Source organism: Petaurus breviceps, unplaced genomic scaffold, assembly GCF_028583685.1.
Source record: "Petaurus breviceps papuanus isolate PSGF00001 unplaced genomic scaffold, PetGlider_PUasm1.0 186, whole genome shotgun sequence".
Taxonomy (NCBI): Eukaryota; Metazoa; Chordata; class Mammalia; order Diprotodontia; family Petauridae; genus Petaurus; species Petaurus breviceps.
Window position 1 is genome coordinate 47,883,200 of NW_027185798.1, and position 24,701 is coordinate 47,907,900.

A 24,701-nucleotide genomic window follows, 5' to 3' on the forward strand; every position below is an offset into this window, starting at 1 on the left:
GGAGGGCTTATTTTCGGGATAGGTCTTATCGGGGAAACACGGGTAGGATAAAGAGCCAGAAGAGCCCTTAGAGATCATATAAGTTTTTTTTTTAATTATCTTTTGTTTTTATTTTACTTTTGTTGTTGAAATCATATCTTTCCCTTCCCCTTACCTAGAGAGTGATCTCTGGTAACAAAGAATTTTTTAAAAGGGGGGTCGAGTGGGAAGCAGTTTAGCATAACCAACTAGAACATCAGCCTAGCCTAACAATGTACATAGTGTTTCACACCCATGCCCCACCCCCACCCCAAGGGAAGGCTGTGTACTTTCTCTTGGGCACTGTAACTATCGCATTCAGTTTCTTTCCATTTATGTTGATGTAGTCATGGTGTAGGGGGTCATCCCAATTCTGTTTATTTCACTTCACATCTTTCATAGAATCGTTTTCTTGTTCCTCTGAATTCTTGATGGTCCTGGTTTCTTACAGCCTTATAACAGTCCATTACGTTTCACGTAGCACAATTTGTTTAGTCACACACACAAATGGAGCTGTGGATATTTTGGTGTGTGTGGGACCTTTCTTTCTTTGACCTTCTTAGGCTGTATGCCTAGCAGTGGGATCTCGGTCTGATTCAAAGGAAGTAGGCGTTTTAGTCACATCTTAAGCCTAATTCAGAATTACTTTTCAGGACCAATTCACTGCTCCACCAATATTATATTAGTGTGTGTTTCTGGAGCCCCTCCAGCATTGAGACCATCTGTTCTTAACATGATTAAATAAAACTACTTACTTTTATGAATGAGGAAACTGAGACCATGTGAGAGAAATGACTTGTCCAAGGTAATGTAGATTACTAAGTAGCAGAGCAGGGATTCATCTTCTGAAAGACCAGATCTTCTAGCTACAAGTTTTTAAAGCAAAGAATATAGGAATGTAAAGGAGGAGGATAAATATTGGGTCCCTTCACAAGAGTAAGTGCAAGATAATGAAAAGAGAGTGAACTAGACAAATTCTGCCTTCAGTTCTGTTGTTTCAGACTTTTGGAGGTGGTAGTCTTGAGTCAACAAAGTTGTTTGGCAGATCTGATATTTTGTAGGTGAATTATTTAGGGAATTAGAATAGGAAGTAAGTGTATTTTCATCATTATGTATTGCAATCCTGCTGTATCTGGGGACATTTTAGGCATTGAGGGTAAGAAGTCAGGAGAAATGGTTCCTGACTAGCCATGTCAGGTTTGAAAAGTCAGGAAACTGAAACTTCTAGTTTAACAGGATAAAAGAATATCAACTTTGAGCAAAACCTAAAATAGCCTGCTCATTATTTCCACATTTCGACATGCAGACCATACTTTGGTTTCTAAAGAAGTTTTAAGCCAGATCAATGATAATCTCTTTCCCTTCCATTTGCAGTCTACTGTATACTAAGGTTCTGTGGTTTATTTTGACTCTAGATTAAAAGTTCTAGCCATAAAATTTTTTATCTTGAGTCATGCAGAAAGCAAAAGGAATCCAAAGACTAATTGAATGTCTTAGAAAAACTGGGAAGATTAAAATTGTTCTCATTGTGTTAATAGGTTAATCATGGTTAGGTGCAATAGGTTAATTTTTTTAAAGTTAATCAAGCTTTGTTGCTTGATTATCAATGTAGGCCCTTTTAAAACATCTTCAGAATACTTAGCTATATCCCTGTCTTTTAAGATGATTGGATAAAAGGAACTAAGTTCACCTGTTACAGGTAGAAGGCTCACCTGCATGGTTTGTTTGGGGAAGGGAATAGAATGGGGAAATGGAGAGAAACAAATTTTCCAGGCCACTGAATGTCAGAATTAACCAGCTAAATCCTATGATTCCCCATATTCTGTTCTGGGAGTCAAGGTGTTTTTTTCCCTATTGGCATTCCTTTAATTCTTGCTAATGAAAGAATTGTTTTGAATTGTTTGAGTAAGTCAAGGACTGGTATGGGATCAGTGTAAATTTTTTTTTCCTTTTTAGAGGGGGGAAGGGTGGGCAACTGGGGTTAAGTGACTTGCCCAAAGTCACACAGCTAGTAAGTGTTAAGTGTCTGAAGCCAAATTTGAACTCCTCCTGACTCCGGGGTGGGTGCTCTATTCACTGCATCACCTAGCTTCCCCAATTGGTGTAATTTTTAAATAGATTCATTTTCTTTTCATTTTATTTCTTGCAGCATGTATTTGATGATCTCAGTGGCTCAGTATCTCTGTCATGGGTTGGAGATAGCACTGGGGTAAGTAACCTAGTGGTGCCTTGTACAGTGTGGTTAGCAAACATGTTCAGTTTTAGGATTTTAAATCTTGTATGACATTTTGTGACACTGTCTTTAGAATTTTTCCTTATTTGTGGAAAATTCATCTTGTCTAAAGTACAAAATAACAGGGAGCTCTAGTATTTATTGTCTCTGTAGAAATGGAAGAATGGAGTGGTTAGTTTACTCCATTCTTTTGCCTTTAGGATGGCCTTCACCTAAACCAGCTTTCTGCCCAACATTTAAAAAAAAAAAACACTAAAAGTTTCCAACTTCTGAAATGCTTTTTTGAGACTACTTTATTCCTGGAAGATGATGACTTTAGCAAACTCAAGATCTATGACCAGAAGACCTCAGGCTAGTTATCTTCTGGGTCCTGGAGACTGCTTAAAATTAAAATGAGTATGCTGAAAGGGAAACAGTATGTTGGGAGACCTCCAAAGAATGTGAATGTTGGGCAAGATAGCGGAGCACCTGGTGAGACAGAAACCTTCAGTCCACTTGGCATGACCCCTGTCTCTATGGCACTCTTCCTCATAATAGGTTATTACTCAACTGCTTCTGCTGCATAGCTATTGCTGCCTGTTTTCACTTTTGGTCATCAGATGCAGCTTAATATCCCTATCTCAAGCATCATGGGGATTTTCCAACACAGACTTTGTTTGTTAGATGCTAAGAGCAGAGAAGTAATTAGAAATACTTCCTCAGTCAAAAGACCAGTACTAGTGTCCCCTTTTTTTTCTCAGAACAATAGTAAACCAACTTTCCCGGGTGATTCTAGGTTTCCCAACACATATCCTAACACCTACCCTAAAGTATCCTGAAACACTCTCAGTGCCCACTGCAGATACATTGACTTCATTATTACCCTGTCTGCTAAGAGTAATGTCCTTATCAAAGCAGTGGTGTTTTCCATCAGCAACTTGAAGAAATACAATAGTAGTAGTAGTATACAAAAGTACAGTAGTATTTATAAATATCTCCTTTATTAAAATCCAGGAGCAACCCCAATTTCACTTGTGTAGAAACTGGAAACCATTCCAACTTTATGATTTAAAGTCATCTTAAATTTTGGGGTACTCCCATATTTGGTTCAGAATAGCCCTTGACGTGGTGATAATTTGGGGTTTAACTATTGACGTGTATTATTTACTAGTAACTGATTTATTTCTGTAATAAATCCATCTGAACCAACTATTGATAGTTTGCTTTTGTCTTTCTCCAGGTCATTCTAGTCTTGACCACATTTCATGTACCATTGGTAATCATGACTTTTGGACAGTCTAAACTTTATCGAAGGTGAGACTTACAAGTATATTTGAGAAGTGAACACACATTTGAATATTGGCAGTCTTGTAACTAAAAAGGACCTACCAGGCAGCTCAAATCTTCACAAGTCTGTGCACACCCCCATGCTGATTATAGTTGCCTCCCTGATGGCAGTTAACATCATTAAAAGAAAGAACTTCCAAGAGAACTGGTTAATCGATTCTATTGGAATTGGTGAGCTTGAATCAGGAACAGAACAATAAAGATCCTCTGTCTCTGGGAACTGTACTATATGTGTAAGGCCTAATGTGCTGTTTATTTTAAGGAAGGAAGTTTGAGATTTATCTAGGCTTTTGCTTTTGTATATAAAATTCCATCCATGCAGGGTATCCCAAAAGTCTTAGAGTAGTTTTAAGCTGCTAAAGCTGTTCTAGCTTAAACGTGCTGCAAAAGTTTTTGCTTTTCAGCCATAAATGCCAGTGTCATCTCCCACCAGGGGATCAAAGAGATGTAGCACCACAAATGTTTTAGAGGCTGTCTCAGTCAAAGGATCATTAAAAAGTCATGGCAAGTTCCTCTAAGTTCTATCCATGACTAACTGTGGCAGGTCCCGTGTGAAGTTCAATTCCAGTCTTCTGGGATCATGGAGAATCTGTGTTAGACCTTGACCCAAATCAGTGACTCTTGAGTAGAGAGACAAGAACTTCCATTCTTACTCACCCTAGAACTGCTATTTCAGGGTTAGGAGTCAGCTTTCATAATTCCCCTTTCTGGCAGAGTGATATTAGTTTGCAAATAATAAAAACCAGTGTAAGATCAAGAAAGGATTATTAAGAATTCTTAGGAATTTACAGGAAGACAGTTTGTTTTGTTTTGGAGAGCAGCAACAAATCTTGTTTCTTGGGTCTAGAAGAGGACTTTTAAAGTCATTTAGTTTGCTTTCCTAAGTTCTGACCAGTGTGGTACAAAAGACTGAGCACAGAATGTGAGGTTTGAAGACCTGGGTATATAGATCTGAGTTCTGCCCCTGTCACATCTCTGAGCCTCAGATCCCTCATCTGTAAAATGAAAGTTTAACCTGCATGACTTTTAAGATCCCTTCTATAAATCTTTGATCCTATGAATCTTACTAAACAGAGATAATTTATATTGCTTTTTGGGGGGATGGAGGTGGGGTTGGAAATTCTGTAACTACTCATTTCATTCCATTGAATAACAGACCTTACTCTCAAGAAATTTTCTCTCATGTCCATCTAAATTTCTTAGGAAGTTTACTCTAGTTTTAAATTATCTGGTTTCTATTGGCAATTGAAAATATTCTCTATATAAGTTACCTTCATGTTTGTGAAAATTAATAAATTCTTTTTCAGCATTCTCCAAATTCAGTTATCCTAATTCATCTATATTTTGAATTGAAAATCTCATTTTAAATTTATTTTTTAAAAATAAACTAGCATTAAGTACCTGCTGTCTATCAGGTTCTGCTAGGTACAGGGAAGTGAGAAAGTCCTTGCCCTCAATGAATTTATGTTCTTTGGGGGAGAGGATACAACATGATCACAGAAAAGTAAATGTAGAATGGATACAAATAAACAGAAGTAGATTTGCGGGGCTGGAGGAATTCATAGCAGTGGGAATTTGAAAGCTCTTCCTGAGCTGGAATCAGGGGTTCCAGGGCATGAAAGGGAGCATTTCAGGCATGGGAGGCAACCTGTTGGAAGACTCAGAGACAGTGGGTGGAACACCTTGTTCAGCCAACAGCATAGAGCTCATAATGGGCAGTAACATGTGATCTGCCTGGAAAGATGAGCTGGAGGAGATGCTTATCCAGCAGAATGACATAGTCGGGCCTGTACCTAAGGAAAACCACTTTGGTGATTCTGAGAGGGAGGGATTGGTGTGTGAGGGTGCTTAAGCCAGGTAGACCAGAGAGGAAGCAGACAGCTGCCTTAGTTGAGGCAAGAGGTGAAAAAAATGTGAACTGAGATGATGCCATGAATAGAGAAGGGGTCTGATGAGGAAACCAAACCAGCAAGACTTGGCAAGTGATTGGCTATGTGGGGTGAGAAGAAGTGAGGGTAGCTTGGAGGTCGTACACCCAGGAACCTAGAGGAACAGTAGTGCTCATAGCAGAAGTAGGAAAGGAGACTGAGCTCCACCGTGGGAAGGTTGGACTTGACCTGACACCAGCACAGTCAGTTTTAGGCTTACAGTTTAAATATAGGACTTCCCTCATTTCATATCCAGTCCTCTTACCACATATACCACTTGGCACTATGTTTCCACTGCCTTATACAAGGTTGCTTTGCAGACCGGGGCTCCATTTGTTATATAGGACTGATATTAAGGTGTGGCAGACCAAAGGGCAAAGGAATGAGTTCTTTCCTTATTTTTAAAACAATTTTAAAGTTTAGTAACCAACATCAAAAAAATTAAATACAAACTGTATATGGTGCACAAAAAACAAATTCTAAATTATTTATAATTTTTTCATTTTTACAAAAAATGTTTCATTTCTTTCTGTGACCCTGTTTTTCTTCTTTATATTTACTCCCAGATTTTATTGCTAATTTTTTTTTTTTAAAGCAATCGGGGTTAAGTAACTTGCTCAAGGTTACACGGCCAGTTATTATTTCTGGGTGTGGTGCCAAGTATCTGAGCCCAGATTTGATCCAGGTCATCCCGACACTGGAGCTGGTGCTCTTACTCGCTGAGCCACCTGGCCGCCCCTAAGCAATTGGGGTTAAGTAACTTGCTCAAGGTTACACGGCCAGGTGTTTCTGGGTGGGTGCTAAGTGTCTGAGCCCAGGATTCACTAATGTTGTTTTAACATAGTTATAGACAGAGTTTATATTTAATTCTGACTTCTTTATCCTAACCATTTTTAATTCATTGTGTAAAAATTAGAACTTTTTCTTAATTTTCATGTTGGTCATTCTTTATGTTACAATAATATCTCATTACACTTGTATAACACAGATTGTTCAGGATGAACTTTGCATTTTTCTACCTCTTCTGTGACTAGTTCTTCTAAAGTTTTGACATTCCTTCTTCATTTTTATCTAGAACAAGGCTGTAACCAATAGAGAACATAATGGCAGAATCTCTTAATTTTTTCTTCTTTGTGCTCACCATTGTTGTGGTTGCTTTAAAAAAAAAATACAACCTTGAGAAAAGACAAACAGGCAACCTTTTGTTGCTGCTTGAACATTAACTGACCCAGGCCTTTTTCATCTCTTATTTGTGTGGTTTCATATAATTTTCTTTTACCAGTATACACTGTTCATGATTGAATAGAAGTTCACTTTTTCAGATACGTTGTCACTTTACCAAGGCCACTTTGAACTCTAATTGTATCACAGGATAGTAGTTTTAGAGCTAGAAAGGACCTAAAGGTCTTTTAGCTCAAACCTTCATACTAAAACCCTGAAAAGTTATGTGACTTGTCAAAGGTCATACAATAGAGTGAGGATTTGAACTGGATCTGAGCCAAGTCCTCAATTTCCAAATTCAGGGTTCTTGCCAATCTGTGGGATCCAAAAAGGACCTCTCAGGGTTCCCACTTCAGCTTCCCAAATTGATCTTGGTCCATTATTCTCCAGTTAATTGGTTATAGTGCCAGGTTGTTGTTTTTTGGGGCTTGGTTTTGTTCTTTGCTTCTCCGAAGGGCAGGTATATCTGTTTGCTATACCAAGTTCTTAAGAAGCAGGCTGACCGGAATCTCATTCAAAGAGTTTTCTGAGGTGTGGCATGAAGGAGGAAAGTTTTAAAACCAGTGTGGATCGTGGCCTTGTAAAGTTACAACACTGTTAATGATTGAATTATACAACAACCAGGAACTGTTTAACCTGTAAATATGACTAACTCCTGGATCTCTGCTTCTATTCAGAAGAGAAATACTGATCTCAGAGTCACAGCCCCAAGATAGGAATCTGTTACTAATACCTGTTCCCACTCCAAGCACCTTTTATGTTATCCTTTTGTTACATTGACAACACAGACAATTTCAGATCTCTGTCTGCTCCTAAGGAAAGGGGGGGAAAGTATAGGCAATAGGCTTGTGTATGTATGGACTGGTAGTTTCACCCATTAGAAGGTAGAATGATTTCATTTCTGTCTTTGTGCCCTCTGGGACAGGCAGTTTTTCTTTTGGGAGGGGTCTACATTTGTGATTCCATTAGTGTGGGGCACTGCTCTAAGAACTTCCTTTCACTAGCACAGATCAGTAGCTCATCTATACTTTAGAGTCCCAGAGAATTGCTTAGAATACTGAGGTTAAATGACTGGCCCTCTGTCACCCAAGCGACAGTCAGGCTCGGCCTTAGTCTGTGGAGAGAGACTGCCATTCAGGTGCTTAATCAGAGATGTTTAATGGTGGTCACAGTCAGAAATCAGCCACGTAAATGCACAAACACCCATTTTTCTTTCCATTCAATTCAACATATTTTCATAGATCCTGCCTAGGTAGAGGAAAACCTCAAATTGTAATAAATGATGTCACATAAATTAGAACTTGACACAAGTTCTACATTGAAAGTCTTCCATCTAGTTAGAAATTTGATCTTGAGCAAATGACTCAACCTCTCTGTTTCTCAGTTTCTTGATCTGTAAAAATCTTTAAAAGGAGACAGAAAAATTTTTAAGGTCCCTTGTAGCACTCTTATTTTATAATTCTTTGCCTGTAATGTCCTTCATGGAATATTTACTTAAGTGCCTAGGGGTGTGGGGTGTACTATTAAGCTATGCAAAACTACTCCTTAATTACAGATTAGTTACCCATTGGTAAGAGCCTAAACTTTCCACTGGAAGCTTAAATTCTATGAAAATTAGTGATATAATATTCTGTAGCAAGACTTGAACTGAGGAGGTAGTAGTATTAATAAAATTACCTATTTTTACAGCTGCTTTTTAGGGTTTTCAGATTGCTTTCATCATAACCTTCTGTGCAAATATTTGCTTCCCCATTTTATATAGGAAGCTTAGATGATTTGCATCAAGTCACACACTGGCTTTTTATTTTCCCCACTTACCTCCTGGGGGTGTTGTCCAAATGAATATCTAATATTTTTAAGTTTTCTCAAAGCTATCATGAAGAACTTTTGTTTCTCTAGCTGTATTCTTTTGCATTATGGAATTGTAAAAGCTTTACCTTGTGTAGGGGAAAAAAACTGTTCTAAATGAGTTTGTTTTTTGTCTCTCTTTCTCCTCCTCATTCAGTGAGGACTATGGAAAGAACTTTAAGGATATCACAAATCTCATCAATAACACGTTCATTCGGACTGAATTTGGAATGGCTATTGGACCTGAAAACTCTGGGAAGGTTTGAGTCTTTGCTTTCTAATACTAAAGTATACACCTTATAAACTGTGCCTAGGGTGGCAAATTTAGTTATTGTAGAAATCCATTAATACAACAGTAAACTATTATATGAGGAGTAAAATGTCTGATTTTATGGTATGTTTAATACTATACAAATACAGTTGAACCTCAATATAGTAAAACTGTTCTCTTTGTAATTGGTTTCAGAATAAAGAAGCCTCTGTCTAGGATAAAATTCCGTCCTAGTGGGTTTAATTATTGAAAAAGATTTTAGCAAGACAGTTTTGGCTATAAGTTGGTGCCACCACACAAACCCACCAAAGACAGCCTTTTAATGAGAATATAATGTGAAATTTGAAGATTGACATGACAGTTCACATTTATGGAATGCTTAGAAATCATCCAAGTAGTACTTCATCATTTCAAGTTTGTTTAAGAACATAAGGGAGCAAGCATATTTATTTTAACCTCTTGCTTTTTAGCTTTCTTAAAGGTATTTTCTGATGTTTGTTTGTGACTCAGATTGTTCTCATCTAAACTCTACTGGAATTCTCATTTAGGTTGTGAGCAGATTTTATCCTGATCTAATGATTCATCTTCTCTTTCAGGTGATTTTGACAGGGGACGTATCTGGGGGAAGTCATGGAGGAAGAATCTTTAGGTCATCTGACTTTGCAAAGAATTTTATTCAGACAGATCTACCTTTTCATCCTCTGACTCAGATGACCTATAACCCCCAGAATTCTGATTACCTTTTGGTCGTCAGCTCTGAAGTAAGTCCAGCCAAGTTTTATGTGTTTATGGGCTCAACACAGGTAAACTGAAAAGGGTTTTCTGTATTTAAGTATTGCTTTTGTGCTGATCTTTCTACCACTGACACCTGGAGATCTGAAATTTGTAGTTCTGCCTTCTTTCTTATGAAGGACACAATTACTGAGTGCCCCATTTCCCCTGGTCCAGGACAGAAAATGAAGATGTCTCTTAAACTATGTTTTAGAGTACATCATGGTGGGTTGGCTTTTTAAAAATTTCTACAAGTAAGTATGATATTTGCTGTTACATTCTTAAGTCAACAAAGAACTGTGTTTTATTGACAAAGAAATTAAATTCAATCAAGCATTTATCAAGTACCCATTATCTGCCAGGTTTTATACTAGGCTTTGGGGATACAAAGACAGAAATGAAATAGTCCTGCCTTCAAGGAGTTTCTATTCTATTGGAGAAGACAACATGTATATACTTACATGTACAAAACAAATAAAAGCTCATTTCTGAGGGGAAAAGAAGGAAGGAATTTCTGGAGGGAGTCAGAAAAGGCTTCATCTAGAGCAGAGGATCTGCACCTTGTTTGTGCTGTGGCCCCCTTGGGCAATCTGCCAAAATCTGTGGACCCTTTCTCAAGATAATGTTTTAAAATGCATAAAATAAAATATGAAATTAAAAAGGAAGTCAGTTCTATTGAAATTGTTATCAAAAAATTTAAAAATAAATTCACTTGTTCCAAATTAAGAACTTCTCATTTAGAAAGTAGCACTTGAACTGACTTTTCAAGAAAACTAGGGATTCCAAGAGGCAGCTATGAAGAAGTAGCATATTCCAGACATGGGGTACCTAGAGCTAGGCAAAGATTGGAAGGCAAGGGATGAGAGCTCTGTGTGTGAGGAGTATCAGGGAGCTGACTTGGACTGGAGCATAAAGTACTTGGAGGGCAGTAGTGTATATTAAGGCAGGAAGGGCTTTAAAGTCAGAGTTTGTATTTGATTGTAGAGATCATGGGGAACCAGTAGGATTTATGGAACAAGAAAGTGAGATGGTCAAATGTGTGCCAATACGATGCCTGGAAGGGACAGATACCTGAGACAAGGACACCATTGAGGAGGCGATAGTCTGAGTGAGCAGTCATGAGAGCCTGATCTAGGGTGAGAACCAAAGAGAGAAGGAGACAGATACATGAAGGGTTATGGAGGCAGCTGATTAGATACGAAAAATGTGGAAGGTCAGAGAGTCTGACTGAGATGTGCCTGAGTGACTTCAGAGATGGTGGTGCCCTCAACAGAAAGAAGAAAGTTAGGAAAAAGAGGGGGATGTAAAGAGGGAAGGGGAGATACTGACTTCTGTTTTGTACATGTTGAGTTTGAGATGCTTACAGAGCATCTAATCCAACATTTCTAGTAGCCAGTTGAGCTTCTGAGATACTGGAGCTGAGTACATGAACCCATTGAAGCTGATGAGTTTACTGAGAGTATAGAGAGAAAAGACAAGGCCTCAGGCTCTGGCCTTGAGGTACATGCACTGTCAGGGGTCTGGTGCTTCTGTAAGGAAGACCAAGAAGGGGTGGTCATACAAGTAGGAATTAAAAACCAGAAGAAAGCAGCATCAAGACATTTAGGCAATAAGAGCAGACAATTTTTCTAGGAGTTTGACTGTGAAAGGAAGGATGGCTTTAGCCTTTTTATCTAAGAAAATAGTAGAGTTAAGCAAGGTTTTTCTTTTTAAGTATGGGGAGACTTAGGCATGTTTATAGACATCAGAGAGGGAGCCAGTATTGAGGGACAGACTGAAGATAGAGAGGATCAGTGATTGTGGGAATGTGGGAAGGTGAAGAAATCAAGCATACATGTAGAGGGGTTGCTAAAGAGAAGGGTCACCTCTTCCTCAGAGACTACCATTTATAAAGGGGAGGTATCAAGATTGGGAAAAGACAGAGCAAAAAGCAAATGGCCTTTGTTCTCCCGACAGCAGAGGAGTGGAGGGGGTGCTGTGGAAGGCGTGAGGAGAGAAGAGGCCTGGAGAAAGGCATAAGAGAATTTCCTTGCTCCAGGAAGTACTTAATTGAGATTAGCTAACATAATTCTGCAGTGGACCCAATTGGCCCAGTCACTTTGTTTGCCATTCTCTCTAGGGGATCTTATTAGCTCCCATGAGTTCAGTTATCTCTGTGGCAATGACTCCCAAATCAATATATGACAGTCTTAAGATCTTTCCTCAACTCCAGTTGCAAATCCCCAGCTGCCTGCTAGATACCTCCACCTGAGGTAGGTATCTCACACTTGATGCATCGAAAACAGATTTTGTTTTCCTTCTTCCCTAAAACTGCTCTCTTACAGACTTTCCAGCGCCCTTCTGTTCACCCAGATAAATTGCCTCTGAGCCATCCTCGACTCTTCCTTCTCTAGTGTCCCTCATATCTAATCAGTTGTCTGGTCCTGTGGATTCTGCCTCTTTCCTATTTTGTCCCTCTCTCAACAACTGCCTATAGTTCAGGTTCTCATTATCTCTCACCTCCTTACTGCTATGGCAGTTTCTTTATTGGTCTCCCTTCCTCTCATCACTCCTCTAGAATGGGTTCTCCACAGCTCCAGAATTATCTTCACAGGGCCCAGGTCTGACCACATCACCTACTGCTCCACTCAAAACCTCGGTGTTTTCCTTTGCTGGGGATGTAAAATATATATATTTGCTTTTGGGAGGGCAATTGGTGTTAAGTAACTTGCCCAAGGTTACATGGCTAGTTTTTTGTGTGGGTGTTAATTGTCTGATCGGGTCCCCCTGACTCCAGGGCCGGTGCTTCACTCACTGCGCCCCTGGGGATGTAAAATGTAAACTCCCCAGCCTTAGTCCATTCATACTGCTCTTCTTCATGCTCTACATTCCAGCCGTACTGCCCCCTGGACACATTCTTTAAACTTGGCACTTTTACCTGCCACCTCTTAGATGCTCAAGGCTTAACTCTGGGGCCACACCCTACGGACTAACTGGATGTTTCCATCTGCCTTGTAAGGAAACCTCCTATAAATATGCATTATCTCTCCTCATTAGAATGGGAGCTTCCTGTGAGCAGGGACTTATCTATTTGTAAGTATCCCCATTGCTTAACATAGCACTTGGCACATAGTGCTGAATAATTGCTTTTCCATTCTGTTCTCTTCCTCCCCACCCAAGTAAAATCAAAGTTCCTTGAGGGTAGAAACTCATTTTGGGGTTTATATTCTTAGTGTGTCTTGCACAATGTCTTATACAGAAAAGGTACTTCATAAATGCTTGTTGAAGCCCTCAGTGAGAGAATGCTTCAAATACAGATAGTACACAGAAGTTCCCACCAGTTAATGAATTGGGGTGGAGGGGAGGAGGGCAGGAAAAGGGAAGCTGGAGGCACTAAAGATATTCTTCCTGGGGCTGGTTGTTCAGATGTCCAGGGGCACAGGAAAGCCCAACAGCTTGTCCTTTAAGCCACAGTCCAGGGCTGGGCTTTCTGACCGGAGGTTGTGCCTCCAGATAGCAGCTTAGGGCAGACCTTGGGTTGGGCTAACAGTCATTTCTCATCTTTCAGAATGGCTTGTGGGTGTCGAGGAACTTTGGGGGGAAATGGGAAGAAATCCACAAAGCGGTGTGTTTGGCCAAGTGGTGAGTAACTAACTAAGGGTGACGTGTGTGTGTGTGTGTCTGTGTATCTGTGTGAGATACAGAGATGTCATATAACCAATCCATCCTTTGGAGGGACCTTATGGTCTGGTGAGGGCAACTAGACTTATACAGCAGAGGATGAGCTGTTCTAAATACTTCATTGAGAGTGTAAGTCACTGGGGGCAGCCTCTGTTTCCACTGAGAGTGAGGGTAGAGCTTCTTCTGTTTTTCTTTTTTGCTTTTTTGGAGGGCACTTGGGATTAAGTGACTTGCCCAAGGTCACGTGGCCAATAAGTGTTAAGTGTCTGAGGCCAGATTTGAACTCAGGTTCCCCTGACTCCAGGGATGGTGCTCTATTCACTGTGCCACCTAGCTGCCCCAGTAGAGCCTCTTCTTCATCACACCCACAAGGAGTCCATTCATTCTATTTAGTCTGGTAAAGCTAAGGAGACAGACAGCCTCGGTCAGCCATCGTAACCTCCCTGGTCAGTGGAGGACCCTGCTTTGTCCCCTTTGGGTTCCTCTGCTCTCTCTCCATGATGCAGCAGGAAACAGAAAGTTCTGTAATCGTGTGGTCAGCCAGCATGAAGAAGGCCCTGTTTGAGTATGAGTCCTGCTTTCTATCTGTTCCACTTTAGCTGAGATCACGAAAAATACCATAGCAGTTTGTCTCACATAAAGCTATGCAAGCTGCCTTTTTTAAAGAGACCCTGATCTCTTCCTAACTGCAAGTGTGTAAAGATACTGTACTGTGCTTTAGTTTACAGTTAAAGAGAACTTCACGGGTAATTTTCTTTAGAACTTAATCTTCACATAAAATGCAAATCCACTGTACACTAAAGCATGCTTCCATCACTCATAACCAGTGAAATGAAAAGAGCCCCTGTGTTTTAATTCCAGTTCTGCCACAGACGTACTGTTGACCCTTGAGCAAATGACTTTCTACTTGGGGAACCTCACTTTCCTCTTCTATAAGTGAGGGAAGATTGAATTGAGTTGAAGATACTGTAGTAGAGTTCTAGGATTCCAGTCAACTCTTTGAATCTTATATCATTTAATCTCTCTGGGTCTCAGGTTTCTCATCAGTCAAATGAGGGGTTTGTATTATTCTAGTCTTTTTCTTTTTTTGGAGGGCAGTTGGGGTTAAGTGACTTGCCCAAGGTCACATGGCTAGTTTTTGTATTAAGTGTCTGAGTCCAGATTTGAACTCAGGTCCTCCTGACTCCAGGGCCGGTGCTCTATTCACTGCACCACCTAGCCACCCCTAGTCTAGTCTTTTTTGGCACTATGATTTCCTGACCAGAGAGCCCTCCAGGACCTTGCTAAAACTGTTTATACCCATTTTTTCTAAATTTAGTTATCAGATTTCCCAGCCCATAGCAGGTTAAAAGAGAATGGGCTATGAGAGGCAAGTATACTGACCAATAGGAAAATGCGATCATTGTTATATAACTTAACAGATAGTAAAAAAGAAAATACAAGAACTCCAAAAGCACAGCAGTCAGAGGCTGTCTAGTATAAGGGTGAAGAGCTTTATACAGCTCGGCAATCAGTAAAACCATCAGTGTTTCTGTAGCATAATACAAGAATGAACATGTCAAAAAAGACATTTTCTGCCTGTTATTTTAGAAGACAAGGATTTGTATTAATACATTTTAGTAAGATTTTGATTTAGCAGGCTACAAACACAAAAGACATTGACATGAACTTTAGTTTCTGGAAAATAGACTTATAGACCATGAAATTCTTTTATGATGCTAAATAAGAATTAATGCATGGGGGCGGCTAAGTGGCACAGTGAGTAGAGTACCGGCCCAGGAGTCAGGAGGACCTGGGTTCGGATCCAGCCTCAGACACTTGACACATACACACAAAAACTAGCAGTGGGATCTTAGGCAAGTCACTTAACCCCAATTGCCCTACCCTCCCCCCCTCCAAAAACCAAAACCAAAAAAAAAAAAAAAAAGAATTAGTACATGCACATTCTTCTTACTCTCATAGTGTAACCCTAACCCTAATTCCAAGTAATTTTTAAAATTACAAGTAGTAGACATTTTTAAAAGCAGCTAAATAATGAGGAAAAGGATTATCCCTTCAAGATAAATCAAGATGCTGGTACATTTTCTCTTTCCTAAATCTTTAAAACCAAAGTACTTTGTGTAATAAATAAAATGAAATCCATTAAATCTTATGCAAATCTATGCAAAGATTTCTCTCTTGTAATTATTTCTAAGTTCAGTATTCCAAACTTGTGAATGCCTCATACACTGATGATAGCTGCTTGCTAAATTTCTTGTGGTGATGTTTTTGTTGTTAATTTTATTAGACAGCAAATACATAGAATATGGAGTATAACCATAAATGCAAACTGTTGACATTTTGATGAAAATAGAAAATGTATTTAACAGACACATTGAACAAACCACCTCTGGTATTCTGTTTTGCTTTCAGACCTCTCTTCTGTTTGCATATTTATAAAGTTTTAATTGCTATTTTTGTGTAGCCATAGTAAATGTATGTTCTCATTCCTTCTATGCTTTGTTTAATTTTGTGTCTTCCCAAGTTTTAAAATCTATTTCATGTTTTTCATTTTTTATGACTTTATTGTACTTGAAATCAGCAACTATCAAACACCATCTACTGAGTTATGGAAAGGTGGCAGTCTTTGCCAGTGGAGATAGTGCCCACAGCACCAAAAGGATACATTTTTCAGGCACTGAAGTATTTCATTAGTGTTGTTGTGCCAACAGTTTGCTTAGCCATGCCCCAGTGCTTGGACTGCTCTGTTTCACTCTTTCCAAGCAAAGTTTCTGTAAATATTTTGGTACAGATAGGTGGTTTTTCCCTTTTAATAATGTGATATGATAATTATATGGTCAGCTTTTGTACCTTTGGTCACTCTGGCCACATCGCTCTTGCCATAATCCTGTATCAATTTATAGTCCTACCAAGAATGTAGTAGATTACCTGTTTCCCTGTAACTTTGCTCACAAGAATTTTTTTGTTACTTAGTTTAGTGAATGTATATTGGGATCTTAATGCTGTTTTAATTTACGTTTCTGTGATTCCTACAAAGTTTGAACCTTTTTTGGGTGTTTTTAAATATTTTCACCTTCAAAAATTGCCCTTTGACCTTTTTTTTTCTGTGGAGGATGGAAGTTGTTTTTATGGATTTTTCTATCCTTATTGGATCTTTAGAGTTGAGATGTCACATTTTTGTCAGCTCTGTTTACCAAAGATTTTTTTTTCCTTCTTTCTTGTCTTTTCATTTTCAGAACATCTACATTTTGTCAGTGCCTGTTGCTGTTCAGTCATTTCTGTCATGTTTGACTCTTGGCGACCCCTTCAGGCATTTTCTTGGCAGAGATACTGGATTTGCCATTTTTCTTCTCTAGCTCATTTTACAGATGAGGGAATTAAGGCAAATAGACTTAAGTGACTTGTTCAGGTTCACACAACTAGTTAAGGGTCTGAGGCCAGATTTGAACTCAGTTTGTACTCCAGGCCCGGTGCTCTATCCACTGTCCCACCTAGCTGCTCACGTCAGAGTCACTAACCAGTTTTGTCTGCTAGAAATTATATAGCTTTTATTCCCAAGGAGACAAGTTCAGACCTAATACCCTCTTTTCCATGATGGTCTCTAAGGGGACAAGTTGGATTTCAGTCTTGTGCCTGTAAACTGAAACTCCAGGTAATTGGTAAAAGTCTCAGATAGAAGTCACATTACCACTGCTTGTTAACGAGCAATTCTACTAAATCTTATCGCAATAGATTTAAACACAGAAAGAATAAACCTTGTAGACATAAAATTACAATTTTTTTCTTTTGCCTTTTGGAGGGCAGTTGGGGTTAAGTAACTTGCCCAAGGTTACACGGGTAGTTTTTTGTGTGTGTGTGTGGGCGTTGTGTCTTGAGGCCAGAACTGAACTCAGGTCCTCCAACTCCGGGGCCGGTCCTCTTACTCACTGTACCACCTAGCTGCCCCAAAATTACAATTTTCAATAATTCATTAATTATAAAGCCCTTACTCATCCTTACACTGCCATCCTCAGAATATTTGTTCTTCGTCCCTTTCCATGGGCTAGCTTTGGTTGAAGTAGAGTCATCAATGTCTGGTCTGGCCTTGGCTAAAGTCTTTGTTTCAGTGGAACACCTTAGACAGACCTTCTGTTCTCATAATCAACATATGAATAATGCTGGTTTTGTGACCTTTGTTTGTTCCTAGAACATCTGGGGGTACTTTTTGTCTACAGATATTTTTGGTGCATGTTCTAATTTTTAGCTCAAGCAAGCATGACCTTGCATGACATTTCCTCCAGATAATCTCAGTAGCTTCCCACACAGGCTACATACATAAAAGTCAAATACTGTTTCAACACTCTGACTGACTTCCACATTGCTCTAAATTTTCCCCTTTCTGATTAGATACATTGGGTTTATGTTCAGTATTGCTAATCTCCAACATTAATCTCGACACTACCCTTTGCAAAAGAAAAATCACTTGATCATGGACATGGGAGACTTATGGATACATTTATTTAAGATAGGAAAGTTAATGGATCCTTTTTGAGACCTAAGTATGTGCATGGGTGCATATAGGGTACAACAAGGGGTCCAAAGAGGTAGCAGTCATATTCACGTAGCTTAGTGTACTTGGGGAGGGAACATATGAGTGTATGAAGAAGAGATGCCAGGCTCTGGAAATACAGAGACAAAAATGAAACAGCCTTGCTCTTGAGAAGCTTAAACTCTATCAGATGATCAAGAACAGACTGATGGATCTGATTTGCTTTTTTTTTTTTAGCTGTTTTTTTGAGGGTTAGATAAGATTTTGATGTTTAGGAGAGGAAACAGAATAAACAAAAAAAGTAAGCCAATGACAGTGAGTTGACTAAATTTGACTACAAATGAGGTTTCCTGAGGGGGAAGAGTAAGAGATAAAGCTGAATAATAGCTTCAAGTTATTAATATTTTTGAGGTTTAAAAATAGAGGCAATCCTGTATGTATAGTGGGTACTGGGCTTAGAGTCTAGAAACCTGGGTTCAAATCCCTTGTACTTGTTTGCTGGATAATACTGGAGAGGTTATTATATTTTTATGAGCCTGAGGCATCTCAAGGATTTATCTACTGCCTTAGAATTGCCTTGGTGAAAAGAGCCCCCCATATGAATGAAATCAGAGATCCTTTTTAAGATTTGAAAAACTTTTCAATCAGTTATTTAATTGGATAGGTAGTTGGGACCATTTTTGGTGGCTTCTGAATGAATTGGGAAAATGTATTGATCATATGATCCTAGATTTTGAGTTGAAAGAAGGGTCTGAGAATTTATCAAGGCCAAGCCCTTCATTGTATGATTGAGGAAACTGAAACACCAGAATGGGAAATGATTCACTCAGGGTCACACAACTAAAGCATGTTGATAGCAGGGTTCCAACCCAAGGCTTCCTGACTCCAAGTCCAGTGCCCTTACCACTACATTCTGTGTTTTACTTCTGATTTTAGAGTTAAAGGAATCTTAGAGATATGTCCAGACTCACTTGTTTTACAGATGAAGAAACTGAGAGCCTAAGATGTTAAATAGCTTGCCCAGGGTCACATTGGTGGAAAGGCTGGGATGAACCAGTTGAGGAAATGGCTTTGGAGAAGGTGTTCTACCTGAGATGGGACCTATTAAGTTTGCATCAGCTTGTTAATAAAAAAACTGGAACTGAACTGCGATCAGATAAAGTGGGCAGCAGATTTGAACTGCAATATTTTTCTGTCTTTGCGTTGTTTTAGGGGATCACAAAACACCATCTTCTTCACTACCTATGTGAATGGCTCCTGCAGTAAGTATGTTTCATTTCTGGAGAAGGGTACCACAATAGACTGCATGCTATAGAGTCCTCAGCCCCAGGAAGCCTGCATTCTCATCCAGGCTCTTTCACTAGCTAGCTGTGGAACCTTGATTAAATCACTCAACTTGTCTGGGCCTTCATTTCCTCATCAGTTAAATGAGGGAGTTGGACTAGCTAATCTCTGCGATTCTGTGCCCAATGGGAACCATTTAGACGATAGGAGACAGAAACTTGGAAGAAATCTTAAGTCAATCCAACAAACATGTGTTTTTATATGCTGGGACTCAGAAAGAAAGCTGTATTGGCCAGAATGCAAACCCAAGTTTCCCGTGTTGAAGGCAAGAATTTTACCACAAATATGTCGATGTAAAAATCTAAGTTTAGTATCTTAGAAAGTCTTATACCAAATTATGATATAAATACAATACTTTTTGCTGTAACATGTAGACCAGGTAATTTTTTGTTGTTTTTGGAAATGTTTGAAGTAAATGTTTGGTATCTTGTGTATTCATTAACAAGAGCAAATTAAATTGTGTAGAAGGGCAATTTTATAATTTTGTAATAGCATTTTTTATTGATGTTTTTGTAACTCCTTCATTTCCAAATACATCCCTTTCTCTCCTCTTCACAGAGGAATTCCATGTAACAAAGAATGAAAAAGAGAGAAATAAAAGCCAGGTCAGCAAAACTAGGTGTCACCATCTGCCAAATCTGGTATTATAGACAATATTCCAAACCTGGAGTCCCCTCCCTCTGTCAAGAAGGGAAGGAGGCACATGTTTTCTTCTTCAAGGCCATGATTGACCACAGTCATTACACACAAGTTCATTATGTTTTGTTTTTTGCATGTATATTGTTGCAGCCATTATCTGTCTGGTTCTCTTAGTTCTATTGATTTTGCTTTCTAAATGTAAGTTCCCTTCAGGCTTCCCACAGTGACTCTTCACTTTTATGGTCAGTAAGGTTACATTTTGCCCATGTACTATTGCCCATATAAGCTGTTCTCCAGTGACTGGCACACGTTCTGCTGGAAGAGGACCCTCTGCCAGGATGAAAAGATAGCCCTCGTCATTTAGAAACGGTCAGACCAGTGCCTAGCTTCAGACTGGCATGCACCTCTTTCCGCGGTCACTTATCTCTTACTGTTACACCTTCTGTTGTTTCTGCCAGTTTGCTGGGTGGGAGGTGAAACTTAAGAGTGGTTTTAGTTTGTATTTTTCTTCATAATTGTCTAGTTTCAGAACCAGAAACCAGACTTTGCTATAACTTTGAAGGATGGAGTACTTCTTGTTTTTGCTTTGTTTTCTTTTTTAATGTTTTAAATACGCTTCTCTCTTTTTACATCAGGTCACTTCCCAAAGGCACCTTCCCCTTTAACCCCCTGCCACCCTCCCTTATAGCAAATAAGTAAAGACAAGCCAAACAGACTGACACATCGGGGATGCCTGAAAAGTCTGCCTCCTTCCACACACTGCCATCAAGAAGGGAAAGACATACTTTGCCATCAGTCCTCTGAAGTCACTATTGGGCAGGGCCTTAATCCAAATTCTGCAGTCTTTTAGTGTTGTTTCCTCTAGGGGTATTAGTGTGATTGTCATGTAAATTTTTCTTCAATTCATACAAGTCATCCTGAGTTCTTCCTAATTCTTCATATTCTCTGTTTCATGTGGTATGGTAATGCTGCATGACATTGATATACTATAGTTTGTTTAGTTGTTCCCTAATAGAGAAGCATCTGCTTTTCCTTGAGTCCTTTGCTGCTTCAAAAGGTACAGTTATAAATATTTTTTATATATAGGAATTTTCTATCTTTGAGTCCCTTGAGAGCTGTGTCTACTTAATGGTATTGCTGAGACCAAAAGTTTTGTATAGTTTTATGTATTTTTTAGTACATTTCCAACTTGTTTTCCAAAAAGGATGGACCAGTTGACAGTTCCACCAACAGTGCATTAGTGTTTGCAAGGTAATTTTGTGACAAATATAAAACATCTATTAATAAAAATAAGCACACATGAAATGTCCCTTCCATGTGATGATACATACAGTTTCGTCACTTAATCAGTTCATTCTTGTCAATGACAGGCATTCTGTAGCTACATCTAATCTTGGAGCAGCCCAATAGCAGTTATTTTGTACTACAAACTGTTGCCTGTAAGAATTCAAAATCACTTTAACTTGTGTCATTTTGCAAGAATGTTAATTCACATTTTGTTTTCTTTAAGAAGCTGATCTTGGAGTATTGGAATTAAGAAGAACCTCTGATTTTGGCAAAAGCATCAAGACCATTGGAGTAAAAATCTATTCTTTTGGCTTGGGGGGACGATTCCTCTTTGCTTCAGTAATGGCTGATAAGGTAGGTCTTTTTTCTTTTCTTGAGCTTTGCCATATGAGAACATTCTCTCAGTTCAGTCATTTTTAAAAGGTTGAGAGTCCAAAGAAAAGCCTTTTAGAGTTTGTTAGATTCCTCCTAGATCCTGTGCTTTCACTTTAGGTAATTGCCACCAAGTCAGTTATGGTGCCATTTTGCAATTTATAAACTCAATATTCTTCAAATATGGATAGCTGAAAACACATAATATATCCATTCAATTTGTTGCCTACAAAAATAATTTTGTTGTTGTTATTACATTGATAGCATATATCTTGATCTCTAGATTCTGTTTTCAAACCAGAATAAAATTTAGAGCACCATTAAAAATATTTCAACACTTGAATATGTTATCAGCTTTTGTTATTAAACTTGCTGTTATTTGTCAACTAATAATAGCTACCATTTATATAAGATAGCCCTTTAAGGTTCACAAAATGTTTTCCATATGTTAACTTATTTGATTTAACATAAGACTTACCTAAATTTTCCTTGGCATACTGATCTGCCTCAAGTCTTATGCTTGGGTCCTGTCTCATTGTACTGCATAAATGTTTGTTGCATGAGTGAATGTCTGTTCCAAGATCTTTATTGGAATATAGGTGTTAATGACTTCTTTAACACTCTCCTCTTAACAGCCAAAGAGGATTGCTACTCTCTGCTTTTAATTTCTGTTAGCAGCTACTATAGTTAGGTATCTTTTCTGAACTCACAGCCTCTCTGTTATCTGAGTTCTAGATCTCCAGAAGGATTCTCAAAATGGAGACATGTCCCATTTTTTATTTCTTTTGGTTTCTCCAGTAAGAGAATGGGGAAAGAAGGGTTATCTTTTTGTAACCTGACTCCTGAGGAAACTTCCAAAGGAAAATTTAAAAAGGTTTAGCCCTTTAAGATAATTTACATTTGGGTTTTTAAAGTACTGTGCTCTACTGAACACAGTAGAATAACAACTAAATCAAATTAAGAACAGTATCTTCACAATTTTAAATACATCTAGCTCAGCTGAAATGTAGGTCAAGAAAAAGAAGGAGCAAAGTACTTTGATCCCACAGGTCATGAACTTGAGGCGACATTTCTAGGGGGCTCTAGAACTGTCCTTGGAGTCAGGAGACTTGGATTCCTGCTCTGCCTCCAAGCCCTCCTGGCTGTGTGGCATTGGGCAAGTCACTTTTCACTTTATCTCTCAGTGATCTATACCAAGGGTGGAGGACCTGGGGCCTTGAGGCCATGTGTGGATCTGGGGATTTGTTCTGTGGAGTTTGGGTTTAGTCGGAGGGCTGCAGTTGAGGACCTAGAGACCGCATGTGGCCCTCAGGTTCCCCACCCCAGATCTAAGCAATCCTCTGGAACTACAGGTTGCAGATAAGGTGCTGACAAATAATAGATACAGTCCAAAAAGCTACAAAAAAAAAAAAAAAAACAAAAGAGAGTGGATGAATTAAATATAGAAACAGAACGTACCATTTAAAAAATTAATATTAAGTTGTCATATTTTTTGCATAAGAATTGCAGTTGATAAGTGCTTTGTGGATTGTGCTCAAACTACTGTCCCAGTGAGGTAATTAGGAATCTAAGTGAATACAAACTTAAGTGTCTTATCATGTCATGTTGACCCAGAAGAGCCAATCTATGGCAGATCACAGAATTAGAAAATTAGACGGGATTCAAGTGCGTTCCTCAGGAAAACTTCTACAACATATCCGACATGTGGTCAGCCAGCCTCTGTCTAAAGACTTTCAGTGGAAGGGAGGAGGGAGTGGAGCTGCTGCTTCCCCAGACAAGCCTTCCCAGTTTGGGACATCTCTCATTATTAGGAAGTGTTTCCTTATGACCCTCCTGAATCTAACACTGTGCTAATTGCTAGTGATTCAGAGACAAAGCAAAGAGTCCCTATCTCCAGGAGCTAATAGTGGAATACCACATTTACACAGATAAATAAGATGAAGATAACTTTGGGGAAGAGGAAGAGTTCTTGGGGACTCAGGAAATGCCTCTGGCAGCAGATACTGTTGGATTAAACCTTGGGGACAGGTGAACATTCCCAGAGGCTTGGGGGTTAAGGATTGCACTGGAGGAGAGATGGTCCAGAGGAATTTCAGAGTTGCCAATATAAATCATTTACAGGCAAATGATAAGATCAGGGTGTGACTGTCTCTGTTCAAGGCTCAGGTGAATTAGTGTGTATTGTTGAGGATAAGGAAGTTGATAAACTGAAATGCCAGGATGTTGGTAACATTAATGTGATATCGAAATTACCAAGTGCAAAAGAAGAATTTGGGGAAGAGAGGAAGCCTGAACCAAGTGCCGAACTTGAAAAAAGAGAGAGGAGGACCCCAGGGGTTGGGACATTACTGTAGTAAGGATCTCAGTAGGTGTTGTAGAAGGGCAGAGTTTATCTCAAAGAAGGAAAGATTACTGACTGTTGATGGCAGGAGGAATGTCCAGAAGTCTCCTGAGGAGCAAAAAGTATGTGTGTTCCTTCAGTCCACTGGGTTGAGGTTATGAGAAAAAAAATACCTGATAGCAGAGAGGGAAACCAGATGCCCTGTTTTCTTGTATACATAGAAACCTGACCACCCCAGAAGGGGAAAGGAGTGTGAGAGGACATGGTTCTAGATAAAAGAAAGTGTGTTAACGATAGAACGAGAGATGGAGAGGCCGTAAGAAAGGAGAAGGTGGAGGAGGGGTAGGGCTGAAATGAAACAGCCGGAGCATAAGGAGAGATGTGGATTTCATCGTGGGTTTGGGCTTCGAATCACCAGCCTTAGAAGAAGGGGGGGGGGGGGGCGCGGTGCTTCCTCTCCATGGGATAGGGGATCAGTATTGTTCAGTGGATTAGGAAGATCTGCCATCCTTCTCTGGATGCTCTTCAGCTGGTCAGTGTCCTTCCTGAAATGTGACCCCGATGATTGCACACAGCACTCCAGGTGCGGCCTGCCCAGGCGCCGTGCCAGAGCTCACCTCTTCTCTTCACAGGCCTTGCCTGCTTTCCCAAACGCATTAGCATTTCTGTCTGCTGCTGTCATCTGGTTGACTCACATCGAGCTACACTTTACCAAAACCCACCAGGTCTTCTTTTCCCAAACACGAAACCCATGATGGTGTGGGTTACTGTGTTACCCACATTTCCACCACTCCTTTTTCTGATTGCTGATCTTTCATATTACTGACTTTTTCCCTTAGGTCATTCATTGCTCACTTGAGAGAGGGGGGGAGAGAGAGAGAGAGAGAGAGAGAGAGAGAGAGAGAGAGAGAGAG

General features: G+C 39.4%; 1 protein-coding gene across 2 annotated transcripts in view; it reads left to right on the forward strand.

The window, feature by feature from the left end:
• Window positions 1-24,701, forward strand: part of SORT1 (sortilin 1) — a 69,403-nt gene that overhangs the window by 27,726 nt on the left and 16,976 nt on the right. Inside the window, exons 2-8 of one of the 2 annotated variants that reach the window (XM_069090445.1) lie at window positions 2,168-2,227; window positions 3,471-3,544; window positions 8,732-8,834; window positions 9,442-9,606; window positions 13,164-13,237; window positions 19,017-19,066; window positions 21,298-21,428. In XM_069090445.1, the coding sequence (XP_068946546.1) occupies window positions 2,168-2,227; window positions 3,471-3,544; window positions 8,732-8,834; window positions 9,442-9,606; window positions 13,164-13,237; window positions 19,017-19,066; window positions 21,298-21,428 (657 nt within the window). The remainder of the gene's footprint in view (window positions 1-2,167; window positions 2,228-3,470; window positions 3,545-8,731; window positions 8,835-9,441; window positions 9,607-13,163; window positions 13,238-19,016; window positions 19,067-21,297; window positions 21,429-24,701) is intronic. The other variant, XM_069090446.1, reaches the window with a different exon arrangement.